Source organism: Raphanus sativus, unplaced genomic scaffold (assembly GCF_000801105.2).
Source record: "Raphanus sativus cultivar WK10039 unplaced genomic scaffold, ASM80110v3 Scaffold0938, whole genome shotgun sequence".
NCBI lineage: Eukaryota > Viridiplantae > Streptophyta > Magnoliopsida > Brassicales > Brassicaceae > Raphanus > Raphanus sativus.
This window is the reverse complement of record NW_026616252.1, coordinates 1,345-27,787: the sequence shown is the minus strand read 5'-3', so window position 1 is coordinate 27,787 and position 26,443 is coordinate 1,345. Positions and strand designations below refer to the sequence as shown.

General features: G+C 37.2%; 5 protein-coding genes across 13 annotated transcripts; 2 read left to right on the top strand and 3 right to left on the bottom strand.

Annotated features, from left to right (window-relative positions):
• Positions 1 to 858: 858 nt before the first annotated feature.
• On the bottom strand, positions 859 to 2,987 carry LOC108826590 (uncharacterized). Of its 2 annotated transcripts, none has more exons than XM_056998025.1 (8): positions 2,762 to 2,987; positions 2,627 to 2,674; positions 2,228 to 2,538; positions 2,007 to 2,154; positions 1,805 to 1,888; positions 1,606 to 1,721; positions 1,369 to 1,527; positions 859 to 1,281 (listed from the first exon to the last, which is right to left on the bottom strand). In XM_056998025.1, exons 1-8 carry the CDS (start codon positions 2,874 to 2,876, stop codon positions 1,042 to 1,044), a joined length of 1,221 nt encoding a protein of 406 aa, XP_056854005.1. In that variant the 5' UTR covers positions 2,877 to 2,987; the 3' UTR covers positions 859 to 1,041. The 2 variants fall into 2 exon arrangements, with proteins under 2 accessions (XP_056854005.1, XP_018455472.1); XM_018599970.2 differs by having other exon boundaries at positions 2,228 to 2,535; positions 2,762 to 2,986.
• Positions 2,988 to 3,126: 139 nt separating this feature from the next.
• LOC108826589 (somatic embryogenesis receptor kinase 1) lies at positions 3,127 to 7,335 on the bottom strand. Its single transcript, XM_018599969.2, has 11 exons — positions 6,927 to 7,335; positions 6,262 to 6,394; positions 6,107 to 6,178; positions 5,871 to 6,014; positions 5,694 to 5,765; positions 5,536 to 5,607; positions 5,323 to 5,435; positions 5,107 to 5,238; positions 4,676 to 5,017; positions 4,086 to 4,480; positions 3,127 to 3,654 (listed from the first exon to the last, which is right to left on the bottom strand). Exons 1-11 carry the CDS (start codon positions 7,015 to 7,017, stop codon positions 3,340 to 3,342), a joined length of 1,881 nt encoding a protein of 626 aa, XP_018455471.1. The 5' UTR covers positions 7,018 to 7,335; the 3' UTR covers positions 3,127 to 3,339.
• A 2,156-nt stretch (positions 7,336 to 9,491) lies between these two features.
• On the bottom strand, positions 9,492 to 16,472 carry LOC108826586 (exocyst complex component SEC6). Of its 3 annotated transcripts, none has more exons than XM_018599958.2 (25): positions 16,224 to 16,472; positions 15,958 to 16,123; positions 15,674 to 15,801; positions 15,511 to 15,601; positions 15,337 to 15,426; positions 15,177 to 15,247; positions 14,871 to 14,963; positions 14,444 to 14,470; positions 14,026 to 14,133; positions 13,711 to 13,846; positions 13,576 to 13,620; positions 13,176 to 13,231; positions 12,975 to 13,083; positions 12,528 to 12,668; positions 12,244 to 12,423; positions 11,746 to 11,829; positions 11,573 to 11,659; positions 11,348 to 11,392; positions 11,094 to 11,172; positions 10,675 to 10,744; positions 10,513 to 10,600; positions 10,335 to 10,424; positions 10,133 to 10,249; positions 9,990 to 10,052; positions 9,492 to 9,826 (listed from the first exon to the last, which is right to left on the bottom strand). In XM_018599958.2, the coding sequence occupies exons 2-25, from the start codon at positions 16,084 to 16,086 to the stop codon at positions 9,695 to 9,697; spliced, it is 2,259 nt and encodes a 752-aa protein (XP_018455460.1). In that variant the 5' UTR covers positions 16,087 to 16,123; positions 16,224 to 16,472; the 3' UTR covers positions 9,492 to 9,694. The 3 variants fall into 3 exon arrangements, with proteins under 3 accessions (XP_018455460.1, XP_018455462.1, XP_018455461.1); XM_018599960.2 differs by having other exon boundaries at positions 15,958 to 16,160; positions 16,304 to 16,472; XM_018599959.2 differs by having other exon boundaries at positions 15,958 to 16,160; positions 16,314 to 16,471.
• A 720-nt stretch (positions 16,473 to 17,192) lies between these two features.
• On the top strand, positions 17,193 to 23,120 carry LOC108826588 (uncharacterized aarF domain-containing protein kinase At1g71810, chloroplastic). 6 transcript variants are annotated; one of them, XM_018599963.2, is made up of 20 exons: positions 17,193 to 17,664; positions 17,748 to 17,792; positions 18,134 to 18,172; positions 18,286 to 18,456; positions 18,578 to 18,730; positions 18,974 to 19,009; positions 19,387 to 19,430; positions 19,651 to 19,741; positions 19,891 to 20,083; positions 20,474 to 20,588; positions 20,670 to 20,719; positions 20,824 to 20,902; positions 20,997 to 21,047; positions 21,281 to 21,422; positions 21,526 to 21,570; positions 21,978 to 22,076; positions 22,156 to 22,197; positions 22,380 to 22,541; positions 22,654 to 22,773; positions 22,892 to 23,120. In XM_018599963.2, the coding sequence occupies exons 1-20, from the start codon at positions 17,311 to 17,313 to the stop codon at positions 22,994 to 22,996; spliced, it is 2,136 nt and encodes a 711-aa protein (XP_018455465.1). In that variant the 5' UTR covers positions 17,193 to 17,310; the 3' UTR covers positions 22,997 to 23,120. The 6 variants fall into 6 exon arrangements, with proteins under 6 accessions (XP_018455465.1, XP_018455466.1, XP_018455468.1 ...); XM_018599968.2 differs by having other exon boundaries at positions 17,194 to 17,664; positions 19,933 to 20,083; XM_018599965.2 differs by having other exon boundaries at positions 17,194 to 17,664; positions 19,933 to 20,083; positions 22,380 to 22,550.
• Positions 23,121 to 24,667: 1,547 nt separating this feature from the next.
• LOC108824544 (uncharacterized) lies at positions 24,668 to 25,858 on the top strand. Its single transcript, XM_018597974.1, has one exon. The coding sequence runs from the start codon at positions 24,668 to 24,670 to the stop codon at positions 25,856 to 25,858; it is 1,191 nt and encodes a 396-aa protein (XP_018453476.1).
• The last annotated feature ends 585 nt before the right edge of the window (positions 25,859 to 26,443 follow it).

The following is a 26,443-nucleotide window of genomic DNA, read 5'->3' as shown; positions in this document are numbered from 1 at the left end:
TTGAAAAAGTAAAAAATGTATCTTTTTAAAACAAATTTTTTTCCTAGAACATGGATCTTTAAAAAATAGAGGGAGTATTATATAAAACAAAAGTATACTAGTATATTTTATTATTATTTTGTTGATTTTTTGAGACATTTATATGGGATAAATCTTCTTTACTGAATTGGGCTTCGTCTCTGACATTAATTTTGGAGCAGCCTATACGAATAGTACTAACGGCCATAACTAGTAGCACCAACACGTGTCCTTATCATATGAGCCTGATACGGATATGTTAACAACAGATCCATTTCATTGTCAATACAATTCTATTCGGACTTGCGAAAGAATTAATTTAATTGATCTTTCTTTTTAAAAAGTTGATTGGGAATTCGACAAAAAAAACACTGAACATGGCGAGAATGACCAAAAGAAACATAGACTCGAGACTAACCAAAAAAAGTCTGAACTTTTGTTGACTTTTATCAGTTTATTAAGAATCTTTGATTGACCGACCAGATTAAGGCACCGTTAACTAACAGTTAAAATGGTGGTTAATCAGTCGTTAAGTAAAACGACGTCGTTTCATTCCATCTCAAAACGACGTCGTTTTACTTAACGATCTTTGCAAACGTCATTTAATCATTCTGTAACGGTATATTTAATTTGGCGAGTCAGTGATAATTTTGTGTTTAATTTGGCGAGTCAGCGATAATTTACTGATTAAAGTTTAAAGTCAAATATAGTTCGGTGTTTTTTTGGCCAGCCAATATGTTCGTGTTTATTATGGCAATTCGTGCAAAGTTCATGATTTTTTTGCCGAATTTCCAAAGTTGATTAGTGACTTAAGTCTTTACAAATTAAACTTTTGTAAAATATTGTGATGTGTGAGATAGCTCGACACAGTGTGATATTTGCTTATCAGCTACACAAGAAACATAACACTATTTGATATTGCATTGCATAGAAAATTGAAAAGTAGAATGTTTTTCATCACTTATCCGAACCCATAACGAGAGGTAATAAGAACCATATAACAAGTGTTATATCTCACTTGCCCTATGCCGTTTTGTTTAGGAACTCAGATGTCTCGAAGACGCGAGCAGTGTTATCAACAGAGACCGAAACAATGAAGTCGGTGTTAGTGGAGACCGAGATAGCCTGGACCGCATCTTGGTGACCATGGAAGGTATGAACGCAGTTGCCTAATAAGCTGTCCCAAACTCTCACAGTACCATCAGCACAGCCAGTGGCTAAGTACTTGGAGGTTCCTATCCAAGTCACGCATGTCACACCTTCCTGTAATAAAAAAAAAAAACAGAGAATCATTTTTCATTCAAATCACTGTTTTGTATAATCTAATCTCATAAGAGAAAACTTATAAACCTCGTGGTCGCAGATGAACCTGGGAGTTGAATGCTGCAGATCCCAGATGATAAGCTTCTTGTCCATTCCACCGCTTGCAGCCATAGGGATTGTTGCTGAGCTCGGTGAAAACTTCACACATTCAACTGACTCTGTATGAGAAGTAAGAGAGCTCACAACCTGTGTTGGTATAATGATTATGCCACAAGTTAGACAATTTTCAATAGAAGTATAAAGTAAAGGCAAATAAGACCATACCTTTCCGGTGACTATGTTGACAATGTGAACAGAACCTTCTTTTGAGCCACTGATAACAAGACTGGAGTTAGAGTTAATGTCCAAGCATATCAACCCTTCCGTGTGATACGGATGACCTAGAGAAAAATAAAAGGTTAAAAAGGTTGTGTACAATGTTAACATGTAAAACCTAAAGGGGAAGTGAATGTTGCTTGCTTGCCTTTAACTACATGGATACTTTCACAAGTTTTTGGGTTCCATACAATCAAACTAGCATCATCAGAGCCAGTACAAATCAGTTTACCTACAAATATCAACACACAAAGCAACCAAAGCCAATTGCATATAAAAAAATGGGTAGACATAATTATACAATCCAAAAAATTAACATATATAGGGCAGAAGCTTTATATAGAGATTACCATCAGGGGTGAAGTCACCGCAAGTAACACTTTGGTTATGACCAGAAAACATATTAAGATAAGCTTCTTTATCAGCATTCCACATCCACATAGAACAATCTTCTGATCCAGCCAACACAATGTGTCCTCTCGGATGCCACTTCACCCACTAACAAAACCACACATGTTTTTCAGAGTACTAAAAGATAATTATTATGTAAAAAATGGTTAAATATTATTACCTCGATGCCACCACCAGGACCGTCCAAAACACATTTCAAAGTCCCAGAGGATGCATCAAAGATCTGAACAACACCATCCAAACCTCCAGAAGCAAGTAACTGTCCATCGTAGCTAAAAGCTAGAGAGGAAACAGAGTCCTTGTGACCTAGAAGCTCAGCAGCCCAGTCTCCGTTGCCGATCTTAAAGAGGAAGGCTTTATCATCTCCACCTCCGGTCGCTACGAGTGTTGGATCCGTTGGGCTACAAGCCAACGCGTAAAGCTCGCCTTTGTGGCCGGTGAATGTGTGAACGGAGTCATCGTTTTCATCTGCTTAACAAGAACAACAAAAACAACCATAAACACAAAGGGAATATACAAAGAGGTGTGTGTGGTGATGACTGATGAGTCAGTCACTAACCAAACTCTTCTTCTTCTTCTTCTTCGTCATCATCTGCTTCGGGAAGATCTGAATCCACAAGACAAAGAGTCGCATACGATTAAAAGGTTGAGACTTTAAGAAGAGAGAGATGAGATAAAGGTAGAAAGAATCAACCTTCACCGTCGACATCGAACTCATGGAGGACATCGGATTCACCGAGGAAAACGTCTCCCTCATCCTCTTCTTCTTCTTCCTCCACCGTTGGGTTATTCTTCGCTGTGTTACTCATCTCTCTTACCACAGCAGCTCAGCTCACGACAGACGAAGAAGGGAAGCAAATGGGTGAAGAAAAGAAACAGAGAGGCGGCGGAGAGGGAGGTGTGACGTGTCACGACGATTGAGTTCGGACACAAGACTCCAAATACCACGTCGTTTAATGTTTTTCTCAATACTACGTCGTTTAATGTTTTTCCCAATACTACGTCGTTTTACTTTTATATTGTTAATCAAGGAGCCAACGTCAAAATGACGTCATAACGTTGAAAGTATGCCATTTGTTATTCATTTTATACACAATCTTACACAACAAAATCACATAATCTTGGAATGTTATTGTCAAATAAAGAGAGAAAAAAATAAAAACTTACCTAATTTTATAAAATAATTATTTTTCTCTTTTAAATTATGTTTTTTTTTGTTTTGGGTTACCTTTTTTTTTTTTTTTTTTTTTTTTTTTTGACGACAGTTTTGGGTTACCTAGGACCAGATAACTCAACGGCATGCAGATTGTAAGTAGAATCAACGATCCAATCAGAGTGAGGATTAGGACTCAAATCAATCTCTTCCCTCAATATCTCCCCTTTCTGCCACTCGTCCCATCTCTCCGCAAGCCCATCTCCTTCCAGCATCCTCACAACTTCCGACATCTTTGGTCGCTCCATCGGAGATCCTTGCGTGCAAAGCAACGCCACTTGAATCACCTGTTCCAGCTCTCTCTCCTCGTAGTTCGTCTGAAGATCTGGATCCACCAACATCTCTAGCTTCTTCTCCTTCAACAACCCTTTCACCTTTAAACACACAATACACACAACAAAACAAGTCAGCAGCTTCACTGAGAGCAAAGTTAGCCACTTCATTGACGGTTCTTAGGATCAAGTTTGTTAGCTTCATTAAGGTTCTTGCTAGGCATGCGGTTCAGATTGTTCAGGTAGTTTCGTTTTAGATTAGTTCGATTCAATAAATATTTTACTGAATTAATCCGAAATAAAGTTCGGTTTGGTATTCGGTTTGTTTGGTTTTTAAAATTCCTAACTAAAGTTTTGTATTTCAATTAGATTTGGGTTTAGTTTTGTTAAAATTGTGGATAAGTTTGGTCAAATTAGGTTAGTGTGGTTTAGGTTTTTGGTATGGTTTAGTTATAATATTAAGAAAACCAAAGTAACCGATTACCAAACCGAGCCAAATACTAAAAAGCCTACCGAGTCAGTTTATGTCTTACCCAGTCAAGCAACATGACGTCGTCGTCGTTAGCTAGCCTAGCGAGATCAAAGGCTCTTTGTCCAGTGATGAGTTCCAAAAGCATGATACCGTAACCAAACACGTCTGTTTTCTCTGATGACTTTCCGGTGGAGAGATATTCAGGAGCGATGTGGCCTATCGTGCCACGGACTGCTGTTGTCACGTGAGTGTCTTTGTAGTCCATCAGCTTCGCCAGTCCGAAGTCACCAACCACAGCTTCGAAGTCTTCATCTAACAGAATGTTCGCTGCTTTCACGTCACGGTGGATGATCTTAGGGTCGCAGTGATCGTGTAAGTAACACAAACCACGAGCTGAGCCTAGCGCTATTCTCTTACGCGTTGGCCAATCTAGTGGAGCCTGTGACGGTGGCCTCTCTGCAAATTAGAGAGAGAAAAAAAAACATTTAAAAAAATGTTTTTTTTTTTCTGAATAACCCGGTGTATCCTGACATCTACGTTATCAGTTGGAGTACACCTCGGTCACCGGACGCTGGAGTCCAGATTTTAAATTTTACTCCAGTGACCAGTGGGATTCGAACCGGTAAATAATAATGGGGTGAGATAATTTACCTCTGAGACATGAAGCAACGCTACCGTTGGCCATGTAAGGATACACGAGCAATCTCTCCGTCGGTGTCATACAGAAACCTCGTAATCTCAAGAGGTTACGGTGAACAGCCATGCTTATCATCTCTACTTCTGTCTGAAACTGAAGCTCTCCTCCTGGAGTCCGCTCTTCCTTGAGTCTCTTGACAGCGACGAGAGTCCCGTCTGCTAGACGGCCCTTGTAGACTTTCCCGAACCCGCCTCTTCCCAGTATGTTCTTGTTGCTGAACCCGTCGCTCGCCACTTGCAGCTCGCGCAGTGAAAACCTCTTGAGCTGTCCTAGATGAACCTCTGGATCCTCTTCCGCTGCAGCAACAGAGATTTTTCACCAGTTTGATGATAATTTTACTCCGATAAGAGTTTTGTATAGATACTACTAATAGAGAGAGACTCACCAGGGACGTCGAAGAAGATGTCTTGTGGCTTTCTTCGGCGCCACCAAGCAAAGGCTATTGCAGGAGCAGCAAACAGTAAAGCAGCACCTGCGGCCACTCCACCTGCTATTGCTCCAGTTATACCGTACCCACCTGAAAAATCAAATTAGATGCTATAAAGAAAAAACACTTAAAAGAATATAAATGTGAAGACTGAAAAAGAGGCAAGAAACTTACTAGGGGTGGAAACAGGAGGAGGTGGAATGAAAGGTGGTGGAGGAGAAAACGGGGGAGATCCAGGACATGGGTGACTTGTAACAGGTCCACACAGGTCTAAGTTATTAGCAAAACTGCAAAAAAAAAGTCAAATGAGAGAGTTTCAGCTGTTGATAAAGTTCAGACACTTGACATTATAGTTGATATAACTGAAAAGAAGATTGAAATGTAAACCTGATGGGTGTGAAGAGTGAGAAGGAGCCATTGTCAGGAACCGAGCCAGAGAGTTTGTTATTTGATAGATCTCTGTGTTGTATTAACTCTAAACAAATCAATTGAAGGAGGATAAAGCAGACATAGAAATGAAAGATGACGAGAGACAGAGAACTCACAGCACTTGAAGGGTAGTGATATTGGTCAGAGACATGGGAATAGATCCAGTGAGAGTGTTGTTGTTAAGCCGGCTATTCTTGCAAGTAAAAATTTTCAGCAAAAGAGTTAAAAAAAAAAACAAGGGACCAAACCGAAAGGTAAAATTAAGACTGTTAACTCTGAGCAAGTATACTTACAGAAACCTAAGCTTTGAAAGCTTCCCCAGTGATTCAGGGATGGGACCAGTGAAGCTGTTTAAGTAAAGATCCAAGCTCACTAGGTTTGTCAGGTTTCCAAGATTACTAGGAATAGGGCCAGTTATGTTGTTACTGTAAAGCTCCCTGGTCAAAGAAAGTAAAAGAAACAACTTTATAAAGAAGATTTTTAAAACTACAATTGTTATTATCTCCAGTGCATAAGTATGTGCACTTACAAATACTGCAGATTCTTGAGAACGCCAAGATCCGGAACTAAATGGCCAGACAACTCTGCATTACCCAAATCGCTGAAAAAAAAGAAAACAAGCCATGTCAGGGAAGGAAGCACATTGGAAAATTCAAAGTTGAAAAGAAGTGTAGGAGGCTTTACACTCTGATGACGCTGTTCTCGTTGTTGCAAGTGACGTGGAACCATGTGCAGGGATTCACAAGAGTAGGATCCCAGCTCTGCAAGACATTGTTGGGATCAACAAGAGTGACTCTCAGAGTATGCAAGGCATCACCTGTAAACAAAGAACCACAGATCCACAAGATCAGCATATCAACATGTGTGACACCAAAAAAAAAAAGAGTCTAATTACAATAGAAAATAAACCTGACAGGTCTCTTTTAAGAGATTCATTCAACCACCAATCAAAAAACTAAGCAAATCTGATTTAAAAAAAAAAAGAAGTAAAATTATAAAGTCTGTCAGAGACAGACATGTTTGGATCAATAAGCTTCAAGCTGTTACAGAACACCACCATCAAGGAATCAGCACATGGTAACAGTAGTGATCTCTGTAAAATAGTGGATTCACTGTAAACAGCCACTAACTCTCTCTAAACACACACAAAGAACAAACATCTAGAAAAACAATGAACAGTCCAGTCATCTTCAGAGCACTACAAAGAACTCAGAAAAAAAAAACCAAATCTTTTTTTTTCAAAGAACCCATTTTTCTAACTCAAAAATGCAGACAATGCGAGGAGAGAGAGAGGATTCACACAAGTCCACATAATTAGCATAGGAACCAAAGTAAGAGCTACAACAAACCTTCCAAATTAGCAGAGGCAAGTCGGAATGTATGAATCGGAAGTAAGATGAGTGAAACTAAGATCAACAACGCCACTTGAATCGTCTCCATTTTTGATCTTATCTAATTCAGATCCAACATTAACCCTAAACCCCCACAAAATCAAAATCCCTAAATCAACCTCTCTCGTTTAACGGAGGAAACCCATTATCGATAAGGCTGAGTTAGAGAATTAAAAATCCTTGCTTTCCGGCGTACTCGTCGTCTTTTCTCAATCAAACCACACTCACACACACACACTCTCTCTCTCTCTAGCTTTGAAAAAAGGTTTTGCTGTTGGGAAAGATCTACGTGAAGTAATAATAACGAAGAGCTTCCTTTCTTTTTTTAATTTTATATAAATCTTATTAAGCCGCAAACAACAAAAGCCTGCCAGAGAAACTATGATTACTACTGTTCTTCCTCTCTTATCTTTTTAAAAAAAAAATTAAAAAATATTATTTTTAAATTAAAAATAGTATATACAGAGTTTTTAGTTTTTATATCTCAACATGCTTTCTCTTATTTATGATGGGCATGCAGAGAGGTGAGGGAGACGAGGAAATATAGCTGCCCGGAACGGCGCTGCCCGCTTTTGCCAGTCAAAATAACGGGTTCGCGCGAGATCGTTGACAACGACGTCACTTGGGTTTGTACTTGAATCTCTTTTTTTAGATGGCAGAGTAAGATTCACAATTTTGTTCTATTTCCTGTTGTAATAAGTTGCTTGCAACACTAAAAAAAATTCAAAATTGGTATAAATTTTAACATTTTACCAAAAAAAAAAGATTCACAAATACAAAATTGTGAAAACCAGGCTTAGATTGAAAAGTTCTCAGTCATTTATGGAGAATAATACCTTAATGTTTACAGTATTGTTTTAGTAAAAAAAGAATTAGTTTAGGCAGGAAATCCTTGAGAATAATTTTATAACATTCATTTAATTGCCATCTTGTTATGGACTTATGGGTCATTGTTACCTTTAATTATGATTACTGGAATGACATGCATTTGTTTGGCTTTGATTTACAAAGGAAGAATCTTTCACATTGCGGCTCCGACGAAAATGCTGTGAATCTGTGCAAACAGAAAAAGGTCTACTTCACTATGTGCATCTGAAAACCTACATTTGACCAAAATATGGAATGACGGGACGGCTTGAAATTGCCACAAACCAGCATAAAATAAAACTACATCTACAAGGTAAAATTTCTATAAAAAATAAAATAAAACAAACAATAAAAATTCTACTAATATTTATCTCAAATGAAACATGAGGACCTGAGGTACGGAGGAACTGAATATGTGGATTCCTATAAAAAAATCCACGAGTACCTTCTTGGAAGGAACTAGGAAGAGTCTTGTCTTAAAGCATTTACGCTTCAACTGTCTCCGAATCATTACACTCCATTTCAAAAGCCAAAAACACGAACAACATTTATCTCACGCTAATGTATACTAAAGTCTCGTTTTCAATACTCTAATTTCTTCGAAGCAAGAGCATCAGATGCATAACCCAGCTAGTTAAGGCTAAGTGTATACCTGGCTAAAAAGATTAGTCGACCAAATGCCTCACCAAACCAAGTGACAGACTGACCAACTCATTTCAATTATAAACTTTTTTTTATCTAAATAATTTGATCTACAAATTCTTTTCATGGGACACACATCATTTTTAAAAATTAATGTCAATCTTAATTATTGATTATTTTCAGACATGCTACCACCAAAAACGGCTCTCTTTTGCAACATAACAAGTATTTTCTTATACAGAAATTATATTTATAAAGTTGATATTTTTAAATTAAAATCATCAATGAACTATTTAGTGAAAATGGCTTTTATATTTCAGTCTTAGTGACATCCCTTAACAGATAGATGGTATATCAAAATTAGGTTAACAAATAGATTTTAGCTTTTTTCACAAAGTAACTTCCGCAGAGAAGAAATGGGAAGAAGCCTTTTTAAAAATCAAGGTTTGTCAACAATCTGGTGGAAGATACTGTAGAGACGGCAGATACATGATTTGGCCAAGCTCCACTGTGGAGTAGTATGGCGTGCTATCGATTACTTTCCAACTATTCCACATTACAAGTTTACAGAAACTCTTCTTGAAATTGTCTTCTTCCAATATTTTTCCCTTTCAATGAACACATTGAGTAGTGCAGAAAGTGAAATAAAGAAAAAGGCAAAAATGTATTTGTTACCCTCTAAATATCACACATTATGCTTACACCATGTGGTGGACTCTTTATGCTGAAAAGGTTTCTAGAACCATAAAAAAAAAACTAAAAGTAAAAACGAGCGTACCGGGTCAGTTCAGAAACATTTCCAAAACAATGCTTACAATTATTAACTCTTCGAGTGACTACAACATTCATATACTCTATCCAGTGAGTGAATTGTAAATGCACTTAACACCTCAGAATCATTGTTGATTATTATAAAGAAAACTCTGCTGAGTTAGATCTGCTGCTATTTATTCAAAATTTGAAACAAAAGTACATTTGAAGATGTGACAAATTGCCAAAGAAATCTAAAACCAATAAAGAACAAAATTCAAGTTCACCATAAATATATTGCCGCATAAAGATACCATCGCCATAATAATAATCTAAGTGCAAGTGGCCAACAGACGTTCCATGCGACGAAGAGGTAAAACAAAACAGAAAAGGTAGAGCGAGAATCAAAGAACATTGTAGAATTTACAAAGAAAACCAAAAGAAAAGAAAAAGCAGAGACGGACGCTCTAAGTGAGTTTACGCCAGATAGATCCTTTGGAAGCAGCTAAGCACTTGACTCTCGGGAACACAAAGCCTGTCTTTGGAGGATTACCATCTACCAGTGTGTTCTCATATATTTCTCTGCACTCTTGTACCACCTGTTATTTTCATTACCAAAAACCATTTCAATCAACGCTGTTATTGTTTTGTTCCCCTATTCAAATCTCAAGACCGTGATATAAAATGTTACTCAGACCGCTACCAAACCACCCCCGCCTTGTCCTAAATATAATCTGTTCCTAAAGATAGTTTGGTGTTTACCTCTTTTGTGTCCTTCCGTGGTATGCCTTCACGTAGTCCAACAAGCTTCTCCACAACCTCGGCCTGCGATTGATTTATTGGAGATTATTGTACATTAAAAAAGATATTATCTTTGCCAAATCAAAAGAGTAGGCTTTGTTTACCGGGCAGTCAGGCTGGTGCTCAAGAATGTTCGAGTACACGAGTGTAAATGCATCTAGACTCTCCGCGGATGCAAGTTCTCTCAGATCACTCATTATTCTGAGTCTGCTCTCCACTTTCTGTAACACAAACCCCAGTGTGACACCGCAGGTTATATGAAGCAGTACTAAATGAAATAAAAAATTTCCATGTTAACCAACTTACCGATGCACTTATGTACTCCCTAAAGAAATCCATGAGAACCTCCTCGTCCAGCCTCATCCGTTCAATAGTTTCTTCCTTGATGTAGTTTTTCTGGAATTATCAACCCCAAGGATCAGTACATATGTATACTGATGATGATACATGAAAGGCAAAGACCGGAGAGAATAGATGGGGAAACCTGTGTAAGAAGATGATCAACATAAACAACGACTGTTTCTTCCAGGCAAGCTTCGACAAATCTTCTAAATGATCTCTCTTCGACATACCTGCATCACCAAGCCTTCATTAGAGTTGTGTTATGTTAGTTCTGTTACACAAAAGGGTAACACGACCAACTTACATTTTCACATCTGTGAAATAATCACTAAAAGTTGCCACGAGATACTCGGTAACTTGTCCCTCGCACCACTCTATAAAGTGAACAGCGAAAGATAAGAACAAAACCCATATGAGGACCAAGCCAAGAACAAGTATCAAGTATTTATGTCATCTCGCTGAGAGATAACATGTCCATAATGCTGTTATAGGAGGAAATGAACAGATAAGGATGAAAGAGCGTGACTTAATTCCTAAATGGTTGTGTTATAAATTTTTTTAAAAACTATGACATTAAAACATAGAGAAATCTAATGCGGATGAATTCCATATTTATTAGAAATCAGTGGAAATTAGTAGCAAAAGTAACAAGGAGATAGCCTTAACTGCCTCTATTCACACATTAACAAAGCTAAATAGACAAGTCCACATACTGGTAGATACCTTTCTGGTAAAGCTTGACAAGTAATTCCTGAACTCCTGGATCCTCAAAGATAACACAAACTGTTTGATGCACTGCTTCCTGCGACCAGAAGACCAGATGTCACTCGTGTAAAATCCAACATAAATATTTTATCTTAAAAAGATTGCAAGGTTAGGTTAATTTTAACTTCCCGGAAACTACAAGGTCAGACAATACAAACGCAATAAGTACATTTAGATTGCAGACAGGGAAGTAATAAGAATCTTTGACGCACCTTAGCCACCTCCAAGAAACCTTTGCAAGTGTCTTCAAAATTTACCTGAGAGAAACGCAACGATTTAACAACATTTTCTTAGCATGCAAAAAGGGTGAAGGCGGATTTAGATGTGGAACATGGAGGGAGTGGGAGTGGGAGTGGGCATGACAATGGAATCCAACACTTTCGATCAAAATAATATATAGCAAGGAAATCGAGCTCAGAAAATGGCAGTTCGGTTACCTGCTCCGCGTAGTTCTCTGGAAGAGCTTCTAAAGTGCTATTACTCAACTCCATGGCAAGGTCATAGCAGCGAAGGTTGTTGTTTATCTGTAGAAAGTATCAACAAAATATACGTCTTTCTCAAAATAGAAGAGGGTACTGTGCCATTTAAAGAGTCATATGTTCTGACATACCATAGCGCAAAGAGGTTCCAGACCAATGTCAGAAGCAGGTTCTGCAACTCTCTTCCTTTCAGCTGCTTGGAAATCGATCATAACCTGAAGTAATAATCAACAATATGAATCAAAACATAGAACATGTGTATGGTTTATAATACAAAACCTACAAAATTTAAAAGGTATAGAAGTTAAACAATAAATGAAGGATATATTGTTGTAGGGAATTTATGATCAGCTTAAATGAAGAGGGGGGAAAGTTGAAATGAGGAAGAAAAAGGAATAAATGGAATTGGACACTAGGGTGGGATGTGAAAATAGCTGGAATTGGTAAAGTATCCAGCATCACAAGAGTCATAGAAGGATGCAAGAACGATTTGAAATTGCTGAGTATATAGACAATGAAAAGCCTGAGAAGGAAGATGAATAATCTCCAATATAAAACCCATTTCAATTCATAGTCACACAAAGCTACTGGGGGAAACCAAAAGTATATTTCCAACTTCTCTGACTTGCCTGAATAATCGCCAACGCAATCCTGTACAACATAACATCGGTGCTATTATCTCTGACAATTTGCACTTGCTCTCCAAGTATTCTGAATAAATCTACAGCAGCCGGCGTGTATAATTTTCCTTCCTCTGTTTTCTTAGGTGGTTGCACCTTATCCGCCTCAAGGATATTCATGTACCATTTCTGCAACCAGAGACGATTGGCAACTAAGGTTTAAGCAAGAAGAATTATTATAACTGTGGGCCTTAAAAAACCAGCACTAGCTTGTCCAACGTACATGTCATTACCTTCGTTGTAGCTTGCATTCGTTCAACATATGCATTCATTAGAGGATCCATTGAACCACTCTCTGAGCACACCTGAGCTAGTGAATCATCAACACCAAGTGCAATCAAGTTTTCTTGGTACTCTACCACCCAACCAGTAACCTACAAAAGATCCAAAAGAGAAAGAGGATATACATCACTCTCAATAGGATATCTGATGAGGCATATTGCACAATGTATTAAGGCATGAACGCAAAGGTGGAAAAATAACTTATGTGGCAGCCACAAAATATTATCCCCTTGGAATACAATGGTGTTCCCTGTAAATAACTCGCACTAGCTTGACAATTGCTTGAATATCATGCATGGTTGATTAAAAATTTCCTTGGTACTAGGCCAGGAAACACAGAGCAAACACTGAGTTGCGACACTATGGAAATACACTACAAAAAATCAAGCTTTACACACCTTCAATATCTCAATATTAGTCAGATCGTTTGCCCTGTCACTGAGCAATCTGAGCATATGTATGAATCTCTCGGTATACAGGTTCACCATAAGCTGAAATATCTCATATCTGCAACAGAAAAAAATTTGCTTGATCATCCTTTTCCGGAGGAAGTAATCACTGTTTTAGAGGATAAAAAGGAAGTTGATATTGGAAATAACCTTGGAGGAAAACAAGGAGCCACATAGTCATAAATATCTCCAAGTTCCTCTCCAATCTAGTTGTCAAACACAATAGCAAAAAAGTTAAAACCCAGTTAAATTACAAACAAAAATTGTCAATGATAAGGTTGACATCAATCATTATAACCGTGGAAGAAAATGAGTTAAACTGGGGTTTAACGTCTACGGAACAGGAACATCAGTATAAAATGGGCAGGCATTGCGGAACAACAATACAAAAACATACTAGATCATCGACCATATTTACTACAACCAAAAGAAGACTTTTAACTAATTCAGCAACTAAAGAAGATCTACTGAAACTTGAAAAACTAGTTCAAACTTAAAAAATCACAATGAAGAAGGACCGTATGCAAGCAAAGGAATCAGTCGCACAAACCATTCTAGCTTCCTCCAAAGCTGCTTTCAGATCTTCAAATACAAGCTGGTCAATAGTTCAGTGTTAGCATGACCTCTCAAAAACATATTATTTTAGCTATGCCACCAAATGATATTTTCAAGAAGAAAGTCCCACCGTCAAAAGCCTGTTGAATCGATCTTCGACTGACTTTCGAATATGCTCATAGCATTTGTCCTTGTAACCTTTCCCTTCGACCTTTAACTTCTGTTGTGCAAGACCCTTTGACGAAGCTGAGGTTGTTGTAGATTTCCTGGATTGACCACAACAAAAAAATACGTGGCAAAAGTGATAATGGGAACTTCAATAAACTATCACTGCTTTTCAGGAGTCTATATCACTGCATAACTTATCTTAGGTATATGCACAGTGAAAATGTGGGATTCTGAGACAACATATCAAGAAGAGAATGAATGAATAGTTTTTACTCACTTGCCAGGCCTCCGAGGATTTGCTACAGATGCCATCACTCCTTCTCCCTCAGCCTCTGCTGCTTCTTCAGCAAGTTGTTGGTCAAGAATTTCTTGCATCTCAACAACCCTTTGAAATAAGAGATCATTATGTTAGTACCAGCAGATAAGACATCATCCCATGTTAAGAAGACTTCAAATGCTAGCATAAAATCCACAATATTGCAACGTATGTTGCAAGAGATTTAGACAATTTTTTTTCCAAAAATGGTTGTCACGCAATAACTTCATTAGCCTGTTTCACCAATTTGAACTGATCTTGGTACTAAATACTAATCACCAGAAATCATTTCTATAAAATCTTTCTTGCGTGTTCAATTAAATTTGATTGCAAATATGCAATAGATAAGATGAAGGATGTCGTTGGAGGAGAATCATACCTCAAAGCACGAACCAACGTTTGTGGACTGTAAAACAAAGAGATACATCAGTACCAGTTAACAAGAGCAAAGTAGCTAATCAGTAATTTTGAGAAAAACCAAAAATATGCAACACTTGATATCTTAGTCGAGTTACGAGTTTGACAGCGATGAACTACTTGTATCAACAAGGTACAAATTCCAAATATGGACTTACGCCCTAAGATCTGGCTAACAATATAACATAGAGAGTAGAGCATTGCATAAACTACGGATTGTCATGTATAAATGCTCATATCTAGATACCGCATAACTAGTACAGTCCAACTATGACCCTCTCGTCCATTGATATTGCTTTATTTCTTGATCTAGCTTGTTTTTAACTCTAAATGAGGCTGTAGAGCTTAACAAAACTTCGATAGCATCAGCTTATATTTACTCAAAATACCTCTCTTTAGAAAGTTTGTAAAAGTTGGAAACATGACCCCATAGTGTCTTCTCGAATGTTTCCCAAGTCCTATCAACGTCTTCAAAATACTCCCTGAACCCATCAAAAGTACTCCTCAAAGACTGGTGTACGTAATTATGTAAGAAACAAAAATTGGCCAGACTCCAGAGGCGGATTAGAGCATCATAGGCAACTATCAAAAGAACCACAGTTCCACGCACTGCTTCATTTACATTCTCATAGAGACCTAGTTTCCTTCTGTAATTGCGAAAGCAACAAAAGGAAAAGGGTGGAGTAAATACAAACCTTAGCCTCCCAACCTCCTCTCCAGCAGCTGCTAAGGCAAATCTTCGTTTACCATCAAGTGCTGTTAGTCTCTAATAGAAGAACAAAAGGAACGTTAAGTCTTACTTTCTCAAAAACGTGAGGCAGTTGGTTATCCACAGGAAGAGAACTCATGATAAACCTCGTAAGTGTTAACAATTTCTTTATCATCACTCAGCGACTCCCGAGCAGCAGCAGCTTCAACAGAAATTGACATCATACCTTCTACATCCTAGAAAACGAGAATGGTAAGTTACAAGGACATCACTGAACTGAACCAGCAACGTTTTTGAGTAAAAACTGGCGTATCTACTACCTTGAGAGTTTTGTTTAGATTATTCCTGGCATTACTCAGCAGCTTTATTTGGTCATGATTGTCAATCAAAGTTTGGCATTCCTGACAAAGCCTATGGCACAAGCAGTGAAATTAGAGGAAGAGAAAACTGAAAAACTTAAATATCTCGCCGAGCTAAACATACTTGTCTATAGAGATGAAATTATCACGCAGTTCATAGATTATTTTCTCAGATGAGGAAAGCGACTCCAATCCAGCTTCAGCCTGTTCAACCTGCTCAGCAACCATGGTACTAAGCTGTGCATCGTTCGCCTGAGGAAAAACAGCAAAATAATCACTAGTAAGGTCATTGCATACAGGAACCAAACAATTCAAACCTAGAATCACTCAGAAACAGCTGATAATCGGTGCAATCGACATTTCTAAGGCAATTCAGTTCCCATAGCAAGTGAAATCGAGAAGTGAGACCTGTTGACGAGCGATGTAATCGGCCTTGATTGAAGAAATAGATTGCAAAAGCTCAGGTAAGGGCAAGAGCTTGGCCACCTCACGTACAGCCGCCTCCTTGGCTTCCACACCGAGATCCTCTACCATCATCTTCGCTATAGATCACCTTATTTAGCAACTCCGATCCCTAAATTGATTCCCAACGCAGAGGTGAATCAAGAGATCTGAAACAGAAACGTAAAGGCGAAGAAGTCACTCGAGCAAATTCGAAGAGCCAATGCGTTTACTTAATCGTTCTCTAGCTTTTGGTTGTTGAACACAATGGTGGTAAACGGTAGATCAGGTGGAAACGAGTAGAGTAACGAACGATTTAAAACCTCCGGGTACGAGTCTCCAATCGCAGCTCTGACGGAATGTTCCGAGACGCTGATAAATTCCTCACCTCGACCGCTTTTTGATTTTTCCTTTCTCGTGCCAGCTGTTGTGGATTTGTTTTTTCTTTCTCTCTCGCAGACGCTAACGCTGATCCTGTGAACAAAACGCATATATACCCCAACCATGGTCGGTCTATATACGTGTTTTTATAGGATAATAATCCATGCGAAAAAGATAAATGTATGGATTATCTTTTTTTTTTAATGCATTGATTATTTTTGACCGAAAAAAATTTTGTATGGATTATTATCCATTCTCAAAAAAAAAACCCATGCAACTTTTAAGATAAATATCTTCAAAACAATTATTCTAAGACATTTTATTAAATAACAAAAAATACAAAATTTTGAAAATAATTATGTTTTGAATAATAACCAGGAGAAAGATTTTTTCTATTTTTATTATTTGATGTTTTAAAATTTTATATATAAATAAAGAAAATATTTGTTGTCATTTTAAATTTTTTTTTTAAAAAAAAACTTTTAAAAAAATAAAAAACAGTTATTTATATTTATGTAATACAGTTCAGCTAATAATATACAAATATTTTATATGGCATAAAATTAATAAACTGTATATTGAAAATTAAATATTAGTCGATTTGGAAAACTGTAACATACTAAATGATGGAGATTACATTAAACTAAAAATTTAATGTTTTTTGATATGTATTAAAATTAATTTTAATATAAACAGAGAGAATATATTTTTATTATGGACACGTATTTAAGTATTTTCGATCAAATACATTGGTGACATTTGCATGGCTCAGAAAAATCGGGAAAATACCGGTGAAATGTATAAAGAATGTGAACAAGGAAAAAACACATGAAATAAAAGAGCGGAGGAAGAGAACCAAGTAATAATCGTCGTCAACAAAATAACCGTACAATTTCGGAAAAAAAAAAACGATCGGATAGTCTTTGGTTTCTGGGAGAGATGATGATTCTGCTCCCTGCTCCTCCTCCAATCGCCTCTTTTCCCGCCAATCCCGCCCTACTGCTATCTTCACCACCGTACTGGCCTCGGCGACGAGGCATCTCCGCCGTCGTTTCGGCTGCCTCCAGAGACGCAGTAGATAGCTTCACGAGTAAATCCGGCTACCTGTTCAATCTCAGCGCCGACGAGGCCGATTCTTTGGCGGAGTACAGTTTCGCGAGGATCGATGCGATGTATAGGAAGAAGCCTCTGATTCTGCTCCGCCGGTTGGCTCAGATTGGGAGTACGTTTGGTTTCTGGTTTGGTCTTCGCTTGGCCGATGAGGCTCTCGATCGTTCTCAGCAAATGTTCAAGGTATGCTAGATGTGATGCTCTTTGATGTTTTCTCTTGATGGTTCTTGCTCTCATTCATTGCTTTCACGACTGGTTCGGATTAGGTACGAGCGGCGGAGCTTAGGAAGTTACTGGTGGAGCTAGGTCCGGTATGGTTTCTTTCTCTCCTTCTCTATGAGATTTAGGCTCTGACTGATAACACTGTTTATTTATGAATTGGAAATAATTAAAAAAATTAAATATGCAGAATCAAAAACTGTGGAATGTTTTTTTATGATTAGAATATTTTATATATTATCATACAAAACAAATTTTCGAAATATTTTATATATTAAAATACTTGTGGGAGAATATAAATCATACAAAACAATTTTCAAAATATTTTATAATATTAAAAACTTGGGGGATATTCCTGAATTTACATATTCCTTTGGGGGTTCAATATCACATTGCTCACTACTAGTGTTCTTTTATCTTGTCTTGTTCTTAGGCGTATGTCAAAATAGCTCAGGCTGTTTCGTCTCGTCCCGTGAGTTGCTCCATCTGTAACCTTCGTGCTTTAATATAAGATTGTTCACATCAGGTTTCATGAGCTTTGTGATTGTTGGTTCTATTAAGATATGGTTTTTGAATCATTCATAGGATTTGATACCGCCTGTATACTTGGATGAACTCTCCCTGCTACAAGATCAAATAACTCCGTTTTCAACCGAAGTTGCTTTTAATATGATAGAGGATGAACTTGGTCTTCCTATAGATGAGCTTTTCTCTGAGATTTCTCCGGAGCCTGTAGCTGCAGCCTCGCTCGGACAGGTACATATAAATCATGTTATTTAAGGGTCTAAACCTTATCCTAGAGCTAGTTTTTTTTATTCTAAGTGTATGTATGAGAGCTTATCCTATTATGTGGATCATATATTGGTCTATGTCTCAGGTATATCAAGCTAGGCTTCGTAGAAACGGAAAGGTTGTTGCTGTTAAAGTGCAGCGTCCTGGTGTACGAGCTGCTATTGCTTTGGACACTCTAATTCTGCGATACATAGCGGGTTTGATTAAAAAGGCTGGGAGATTCAACTCAGATCTCCAGGTGACGTTAAACTTGTGTAAATTGAGCACTTCCTTTGAACTGATTAATTATTGTCTTCTTTCAACATTACTTCACTTTTTGAACTTCCTTAGCTATGCAGAAGAACATTTAAATGTGTTAAGACTTACTCTACTATCCATTTCAGACGGTTCTAGTAGATTTTTTATAATTGTCGGATAGAACTGGTTTCCACTATCTGAGAGAAACCCGTTCCAATGCTGTAACTGTGAAATTTCATTGCAGGCAGTTGTTGATGAATGGGCAACAAGTCTTTTCAAGGTAAATGATTCACATTTACCTCAAGTCATGTTTAGCGGACATTTTATTCAGACTAGTAGAGTATACTTTGCTTAAAATAAATTCGTAAGTTCTTGATGCTTCTCTTCTCCGCCACTGAGGAAAGAGTGTCACACTATTTTCCTTTGTGCAATCCTACCTTTCTGTTCCGTAGAAATGAAATTTGACGCTCTTAAGTTGATACGGGAAAAAGATATTCTATTTCTAGCTACTATGTGATAGATGCAAACGATGATTATATAATGTCTTGAAAGATCTTTTTGATGGACTAGTAAGTAGTTGTTGCATTTAATTTTTTTCTTGTTCGAGGAATATCTTAGAGCTTTATATTGAATACAGGTAAATCACATTGAATGCAGGAGATGGATTACTTGAAAGAAGCCCAAAACGGAATAAAATTTAGGTAAAGCCTTGCTAAGGTTTGAGTATCGCCCGCCTTGTTTGATCGACCACTTATGATATGGCTATGACGAGTCCATTGTATTCTCATTATAAATTATTGATCTGAGGCTCTGAGCTATAAATCATGTGATTTGTTGTCTAACCGTGGTATTTGCTCATCTAATGGTTAAAATTCTTCTATAAGGGATTCTGTAAAGTAACATTCTCTATTCTTGAAACAGGAAGTTGTATGGTAGCATCAAGGATGTCTTGGTTCCAAAGATGTACACAGAGTACAGTACGAGCAAAGTTCTTGTAATGGAGTGGGTGGAGGTATGCAGTTAAACGTTGGAAATAAAGAATCAGTTTTCTGGTTTGCATCAAAGAGTTGTATATGTTTCTTATGGCTTCCCTCAGTTAAAGGAGATTTTATATTTCTGAAGCACATAATAGTTTCATGCACTCTACTTTCTCTATTGCAGGGTCAGAAGCTTGCTGAAGTTAATGATCTTTCTCTATTGCAGGGTCAGAAGCTTGCTGAAGTTAATGATCTTTATTTAGTTGAGGTTGGCGTATACTGTTCGTTTAATCAACTTCTGGAGTATGGATTTTATCATGCCGATCCCCACCCTGGGAATTTTCTTCGCACATACGATGGCCAACTTGCATACTTAGGTACTCCTTAATCTCAATACTAACTTTTTATGTTATCATGCTGCGTTCCATGGCCCATATTATAATGTTTATGTATCGTTGTTTCCTTGCTCAAAGAAAAGAGTCTAGTCGGTGATGCTCTGGTGGTAGATTCCACCTGTGTTCCGGCTAATCTATTTGATCATACAGTGAATTAATCAGAGACAACCTATGTGACTTTTTACTCGGTGGTTTTTCTGTTTTTCATATAATACCACTGAAGTGGGGATTTTTCCTGCCTCTCTGGATATCTAATTTACTGTAGAATATATGCGTGGGGGTTATGTCTAGAAAGTAAAGACAGATTTTGTTGTCCTGTGAAGTAACTTCTATTTATAACTGATTGATATTTTTCATTTGTTTTGCGTCCAGATTTTGGAATGATGGGGGAATTTAGGCCAGAATTACGTGATGGATTCATGGAAGCATGTCTTCATCTCGTAAATCGTGACTTCAAATCGCTGGCTAAAGACTTCGTAACTCTGGGGTACTCTGGTCATTGGTGTCCATTATAATCTGAACTATCAACTGTTGACATTTCCTAACTTTTTCTACACAACTTCTATAGGCTTCTTCCACCGACAGCTGAAAAGGGCGCTGTGACAAAGGCTTTAACAGGTTTGTTCTGAATTTCGGTTTGGGAAAAAGAGTGTTATTTTACAGCTACATGTTAGTATTAAAAACATATGTTGCGTTCTGAAACAAATGTCTCCTCTCTACAGACGTTTTTCAAGATGCAATCTCCAGAGGGGTTCGCAATATAAGCTTTGGTGACCTGTCTGGCGACTTAGGAAAAACTATGTAGTAACACTTATACTTAAACTAACACATACTACTCTACTTGCATATGTTATGTTTACTTATAGATGGTGATACTCGTTTGTCAAACTCCCAGGTACCAATTCAAGTTCAGAATACCGCCCTATTTTTCTCTTGTTATCCGCAGGTACTATATATATTCGTCGTATATTCATCCCTCCGTTTTGCTGGTATTATAGACATTCTTGTTTTGAGATGTTGAGAGTTTTTAAGCTTTTTAAGAGCCTTTGCAGAAGATTGTAGGTCCAACTGGTCTATGCGTTATATGATTAATTTAAAATTATTCTACTTTTACTCTCAACCACGGCTTACTGAGACATCACTCATATGGTTTCTTGTTTCTCACCTTTTCTTCCCTAGCCTTGCTGTTTTGGAGGGCATTGCCATTGGTATTAACCCAAACTACAAGGTATTGGGTAGTACATACCCTTGGATTGCTAGGAAAATCCTAACTGACAGCTCTCCCCAGCTGAAAAGTTCTCTCCAGTCTCTTTTGTACGAGGTACTAAACTATCTTGTTTTGTCTAGTTAAATTGAAAATCCTCGTTTTTTTGCACACTGTTTTTTTTTCCTGAACGTGCCCTCCTTATATGTGGCTCTTTTAGGAAGGTGTTTTCCGAATTGACCGTCTTGAGTCTTTGGTTACTGAGGTGAGAATGGATTTAATCTCTTTCCATCGTTTGACTATCTATGGTTTGCAAAATGTACTTGCGTCTTCTTGTATACTAGTGCGTCAGTTTCCTTGTTGTTGCTGTGCTTGCTTGTGTCTTTGGTTTGGGGTTGTGCGTATTTGGGTAAACTTGAAGATGTGAGCTATTTAGTGTCCAATGACAAATTAGTCAGTAGACAGCTGAATAGTCATACAACTAGATGGCCTAAGAGCCAACCAAAGACTGAAATCTTCATATGATGATTTGGGTGAAAACTGTAGAAAAGATGTACCACTCTCGAGAAAGTCTATGGCAGTGGGAAATGATTAGCTTGGGTGTTTTAGGGTTTGGATGTTTAAAGAACAAAGACTATCATTTGGTTTCTTATCACTATCTTCTTTATGCAGTCTCTTAGAACAGAGACAGCATTGGTTCAGAAACCAGTGGAGGGCACAGACTCTAAGATCGTCATGAAGCAAATACTTGCTTTTACTTTCACGGAACAGGTATATAAAAGCTGTTGTTTGTGTACTGCGAATTATAAAACTAATTTTACAACCACCTAATATTTGAAACATTGAACAGGGTTCTTTTGTAAGAGAAATTCTTCTTCGAGAATTCGCTAAGGTAGGTATTTTTTAAAAAGTGTGTTATTTCCGCTGTTTGATCGAGGGTTTTCCGACAAACTGACTGGCTTGACAAGCATATATTGAAATCAAATATCTATTGAACATTTATTCTTTAGTTGATTAAAAATAACAGTCTCTGTTGATCAAAACGATTGCTTTATTATCAATGTTATTCGACAGGGTCTTGATGCATTTGGATTGGCAACTTTGGACTCTTTCACATCTGTTTCTTCATTTTCTGGCTCAAGGCCATTCAACTCCTTGACAGAAGAAGACATAACAAACCTAAGAACCTTCAATCGACTCATATCGTTGTTCTCAGGGATGCGAGGGGATGAAGCTGTAAGCACAGTACGAAATCCTCTCTCTTTTTCTTTTTTTTTGTTGTAAAATGATGAAGTTCGATCAAATACGAGTTTATATATTTGAAATGTTTGCGGCATCAATCTTGCAGCAAGTAAAAGCAACTAGTAAAAACGGGGAGGTACTCACACCTCAAGACGAAGCATCACTAGTCATGTATCAGCTTCCATCAGCTGAAGAGGTGCTCCCTATTCTCTCCATCTTACCCGAGGTAACGTCTCTGCACTTTGAAAGTGTTTTGACTAATCCCTACGTTTTTATTTATTTATAATTCGATATTAATTGTCCTGGCTTCTTTTTTGGGGGGGGTGTTGGAATGAATGTTGCAGCTTCCGCAAGAGTCGCAACAGCGGTTGCTTCAGTTGCCAGGTGACTTGGTTGGAAGATTGGTGTCTCGAGCTTTCGCTAGAACCATTCGTAGGATGTTTCTTTGATGTCGTCCGATTACATCAATGCATTTAAAGAATTCTTAGTACTTTATAACAGTACTGTAGTATTTTTATACATAAATATCCATTGTCACATGAGTTATTTCTTTATATATTTTTATGAGAATCATACTGTCCGTTGAGTTAGTCGTAGCTCTTGTGTATTGAAGAAATAAGATGTTTTTATTCACTGTAGTAGTGAAAATCTTCACCAATGGCCAAACGAGTGTGCACAGGATTAAAACGAACGGAGGAAAATTAACTTAAAGCAGAAACAAAGACCAAGATAAAAGACTGAGATGTTGTCTACTAATCATTTACATATCCTTCTGAATTATATATTTTTTTAGCTTCTAAAATCTATTTTTTAGATCAACCTCAATGAGGATTTTTCAAATTCTAAAAATACATAAACGGAAATATTTTTGGTTGGATTTCTCATAACTTTCAGATATCCTTACTTAAATACTTATATTTATATATAATCTTTAGAACAATCCAATGGAGGTTTTTCAATTCTCAACATAAAATTCTTGAAATACATATATATATGTATGTATAAATATTAGCATCTAATTATAAGAGTCTAAAAATTATATAAATATATATATATATGGATATATAAATATTAGCATCTAATTATAAGAGTCTAAAAATTATATAAAAACCCAATGTATGTATTTTTGTTGAAATATTTTCTGTTGGATTTTCCATAAATTGGTAGACAATTTTTCAGGTTTCTTCGATTGTATTTTGCATTATAAATGGTTTTAATGGTTAGTCAGAGAACGGTGTACACATAAAGTGAAACAATGAAGCAAAAGGAATGGATTATAGTGAATAGGCAACACCACCATTGTCACATAATGTGAGTGGCTAGACAACCGGGACAATAGCTCCCATTGTCATACTCATATGTTGGTTATGCCGGTGTTTACTGATTTGAACATCCCTTTGGCTAAGTTTCAGCTTCACAACCTCGAAGAAAAAACACCTGAAAGTAAGTCCCAATCATCACAGTGATCAGTGGAATTAATCTTGCTTCAACAGTTTCTTCGATTACCAAAAAAGAGTGATTTTATAGATAATATAAATAATTTTTAAGGAAAATTCCTTAAAAATACACAGACTGAATTTCTTTTGTTGAAAAAATACACGAACTTTTTTGGCTTCCCAAAAAATACACAAACTAATTTTGATTATCCATAAAATACACGAACTTTTGAATTTTGAAGGTTTCACACCTCGATTTTAACGGTGTAAACGGTGACTAACAGAATAGTAAGACGCCGTTAGACGCCGTTAACTCTGATTAAAAAGTTCATGTATTTTATGGACAACCAAAATTAGTTCGTGTATTTTTCGGGAAGCCTAAAAAGTTCGTGTATTTTTTCAGCAAAGGAAATTTAGTACGTGTATTTTTAAGGAATTTTCAGAAGGAGTTTGGATATTTCATATATATTCAGAGGCTAAATATCTGGACCCAATACATATCCAAAATTTTATATTTGTAAACTTTCGGTTTGGTTTTGGACCAGATATATATTATATATATGGAACTTAAGTTTAAGTTTAGTATGGTTGCTTGTTACTTTTATTACAGCTTGTTGTCACTAAAACTGTTACTGTTATATAACATGACTGTTTCTGACTATGATTATATTTAATGTTTTGCAGATGATTAAAAGATGGATATTGGAAGATGAGGATGGTGATTATGACGATGAGCTTGGCTTGTTTGATGTGGCTACTGAGAGAGTGAGTCATCGAATAGATAGAGGAACAGGATGGCGTTATGTTCAACAGCTTATGTATGAATCTGATCAGCAGTGCTATGATATTCTTCGGATGCATCAGAGAACTTTTAAAGCTTTGTGTAAGTTGCTAACTGAGCAATATGGATTGAAAGAGTCTCACAACGTCTACCTTGAGGAATCTGTTGCAATGTTTCTTGAGGTTGTTGGTCAAGACAAGACTAAACGGGTTATTGCTTCAAGGTATCAAAGATCATTGGATACGGTACAAAGGAAGCTTGATGATGTCTTGAGTGCTCTTCTCAAGTTTGCAGCAGATACACTAAGACCACAAGAAGGCGAGTTTGAAAGAGTAAGTCCTGTTGTGAGGAATGATCGTCAGTATTGGCCTCATTTCAAAGATTGTGTCGGAGCACTTGATGGAACGCATGTCCCGGTTCGTCCTCCAAGTCAGAATGCAGAAGCCTATAATGGTAGAAAAGGAGTTATAATGAATGTTCTTGCTATATGTAACTTCGATATGAAGTTCATATATGCATATGTCGGAGTACCTGGTAGAGCACATGATTCAAAGGTCTTGACTCATTGTGCGAGGAATGAGGCTTCTTTCCCACATTCTCCTCCTGGAAAGTACTACCTAGTTGATTCCGGATACTCGACCAGGACAGGGTATCTTGGTCCGCATCGTAATATGCGATATCATATTCCTCAATTTCGTAGAGGAGGACCACCAGTTAGTGCACGAGAGCTGTTTAACAAAAGGCATTCAAGTCTGCGATCATATATTGAGAGGACATTTGGAGTATGGAAAGCAAAATGGAGGATTTTGGACCGTAAGCATCTAAAATATGGTCTGGTCAAGTGGATTAAGTTGGTGACAGCGACGATGGCGTTACACAACTTCATGCGTGATTCACATCGGGATGATCAAGATTTTTTAGAATGGGAAAATGTTGATGTTGGAGTTGAAGAAGCTCATAGTGATGGTGAAGAAGAAGAAGAAGAAGATGATGGTGGTGGACATATTGAATATGAACCGAGAGGTGATACAGCAATGGAGGCTTTGCGTGATAACATCACAAACGGATTTGGTAGAGGTCGTTTACCATATTAAATCATGTTTAAGTTAATGATTTGATTTTTTTTTAAGACTTGTTGTAATATTTGTTTTATCAACCAACTTAATTTCATGTTTCTTTTATCTATAAAACATATTTGCCTTATTTGTTTGAAGTGATAATTTCGAAAATTAAATGTATGGTTTTATCATATTTACTTCAGTATAATTTTTTTAATATGATTGATTATGATTATAAAGTAGTTTGATGTATTATTTTTATTTTTATTTAGCTTATGATTTATGACATCAAATATTTTTATATTTGACCAAAAAATTATTACCAATTAAACATAATATTCTTATGGATGTAAATATATTTAAACTACATTTTATTTATTTAAAATACAGTTTTACAAATTTTTAAAAATAAAATATGAATGTCGCAGCGTCAACCAAACAAACAACCCAAAACAGCGTCATGCGTCGGCGTCTTGCGGCTGCGTCAATTTCCTGCGACTTCGAAACGAACAACAATCGGCGTCAGCGTCGGCGTCGGCGTCAGCGTCGGCGGCAACCAAACGAATATCAGATAAACGAGTTTGACGCAGCCGCTGACACCGACGCCGACGCCGACACTGA

Bases quoted from the DNA above. Each gene is read 5' to 3' on its own strand.
- LOC108826589 (XM_018599969.2), bottom strand. From the start codon at position 7,017: ATGGAGACGATTCAAGTGGCGTTGTTGATCTTAGTTTCACTCATCTTA. The intron at 6,015-6,106 runs GTAAGTGCACAT...TTCTTTGACCAG, and splicing joins CTCAAGAATCTGCAGTATTT to GGAGCTTTACAGTAACAACA. The intron at 3,655-4,085 runs GTAAGACATAAA...GTGTGTTTAAAG, and splicing joins ACGTCATGTTGCTTGACTGG to GTGAAAGGGTTGTTGAAGGA.
- LOC108824544 (XM_018597974.1), top strand. From the start codon at position 24,668: ATGATTAAAAGATGGATATTGGAAGATGAGGATGGTGATTATGACGAT.
- LOC108826588 (XM_018599962.2), top strand. From the start codon at position 17,311: ATGATGATTCTGCTCCCTGCTCCTCCTCCAATCGCCTCTTTTCCCGCC. The intron at 18,173-18,285 runs GTGAGTTGCTCC...AATCATTCATAG, and splicing joins AGGCTGTTTCGTCTCGTCCC to GATTTGATACCGCCTGTATA. The intron at 19,010-19,386 runs GTAAATGATTCA...CATTGAATGCAG, and splicing joins GGGCAACAAGTCTTTTCAAG to GAGATGGATTACTTGAAAGA.
- LOC108826590 (XM_056998025.1), bottom strand. From the start codon at position 2,876: ATGAGTAACACAGCGAAGAATAACCCAACGGTGGAGGAAGAAGAAGAA. The intron at 2,675-2,761 runs GTTGATTCTTTC...TTGTGGATTCAG, and splicing joins GTTCGATGTCGACGGTGAAG to ATCTTCCCGAAGCAGATGAT. The intron at 1,889-2,006 runs GTAATCTCTATA...TGATATTTGTAG, and splicing joins CGGTGACTTCACCCCTGATG to GTAAACTGATTTGTACTGGC.
- LOC108826586 (XM_018599958.2), bottom strand. From the start codon at position 16,086: ATGATGGTAGAGGATCTCGGTGTGGAAGCCAAGGAGGCGGCTGTACGT. The intron at 12,424-12,527 runs GTAATGACATGT...CTCTGGTTGCAG, and splicing joins GAATGCAAGCTACAACGAAG to AAATGGTACATGAATATCCT. The intron at 10,250-10,334 runs GTAAGTTGGTTA...TTTGTGTTACAG, and splicing joins GGGAGTACATAAGTGCATCG to AAAGTGGAGAGCAGACTCAG.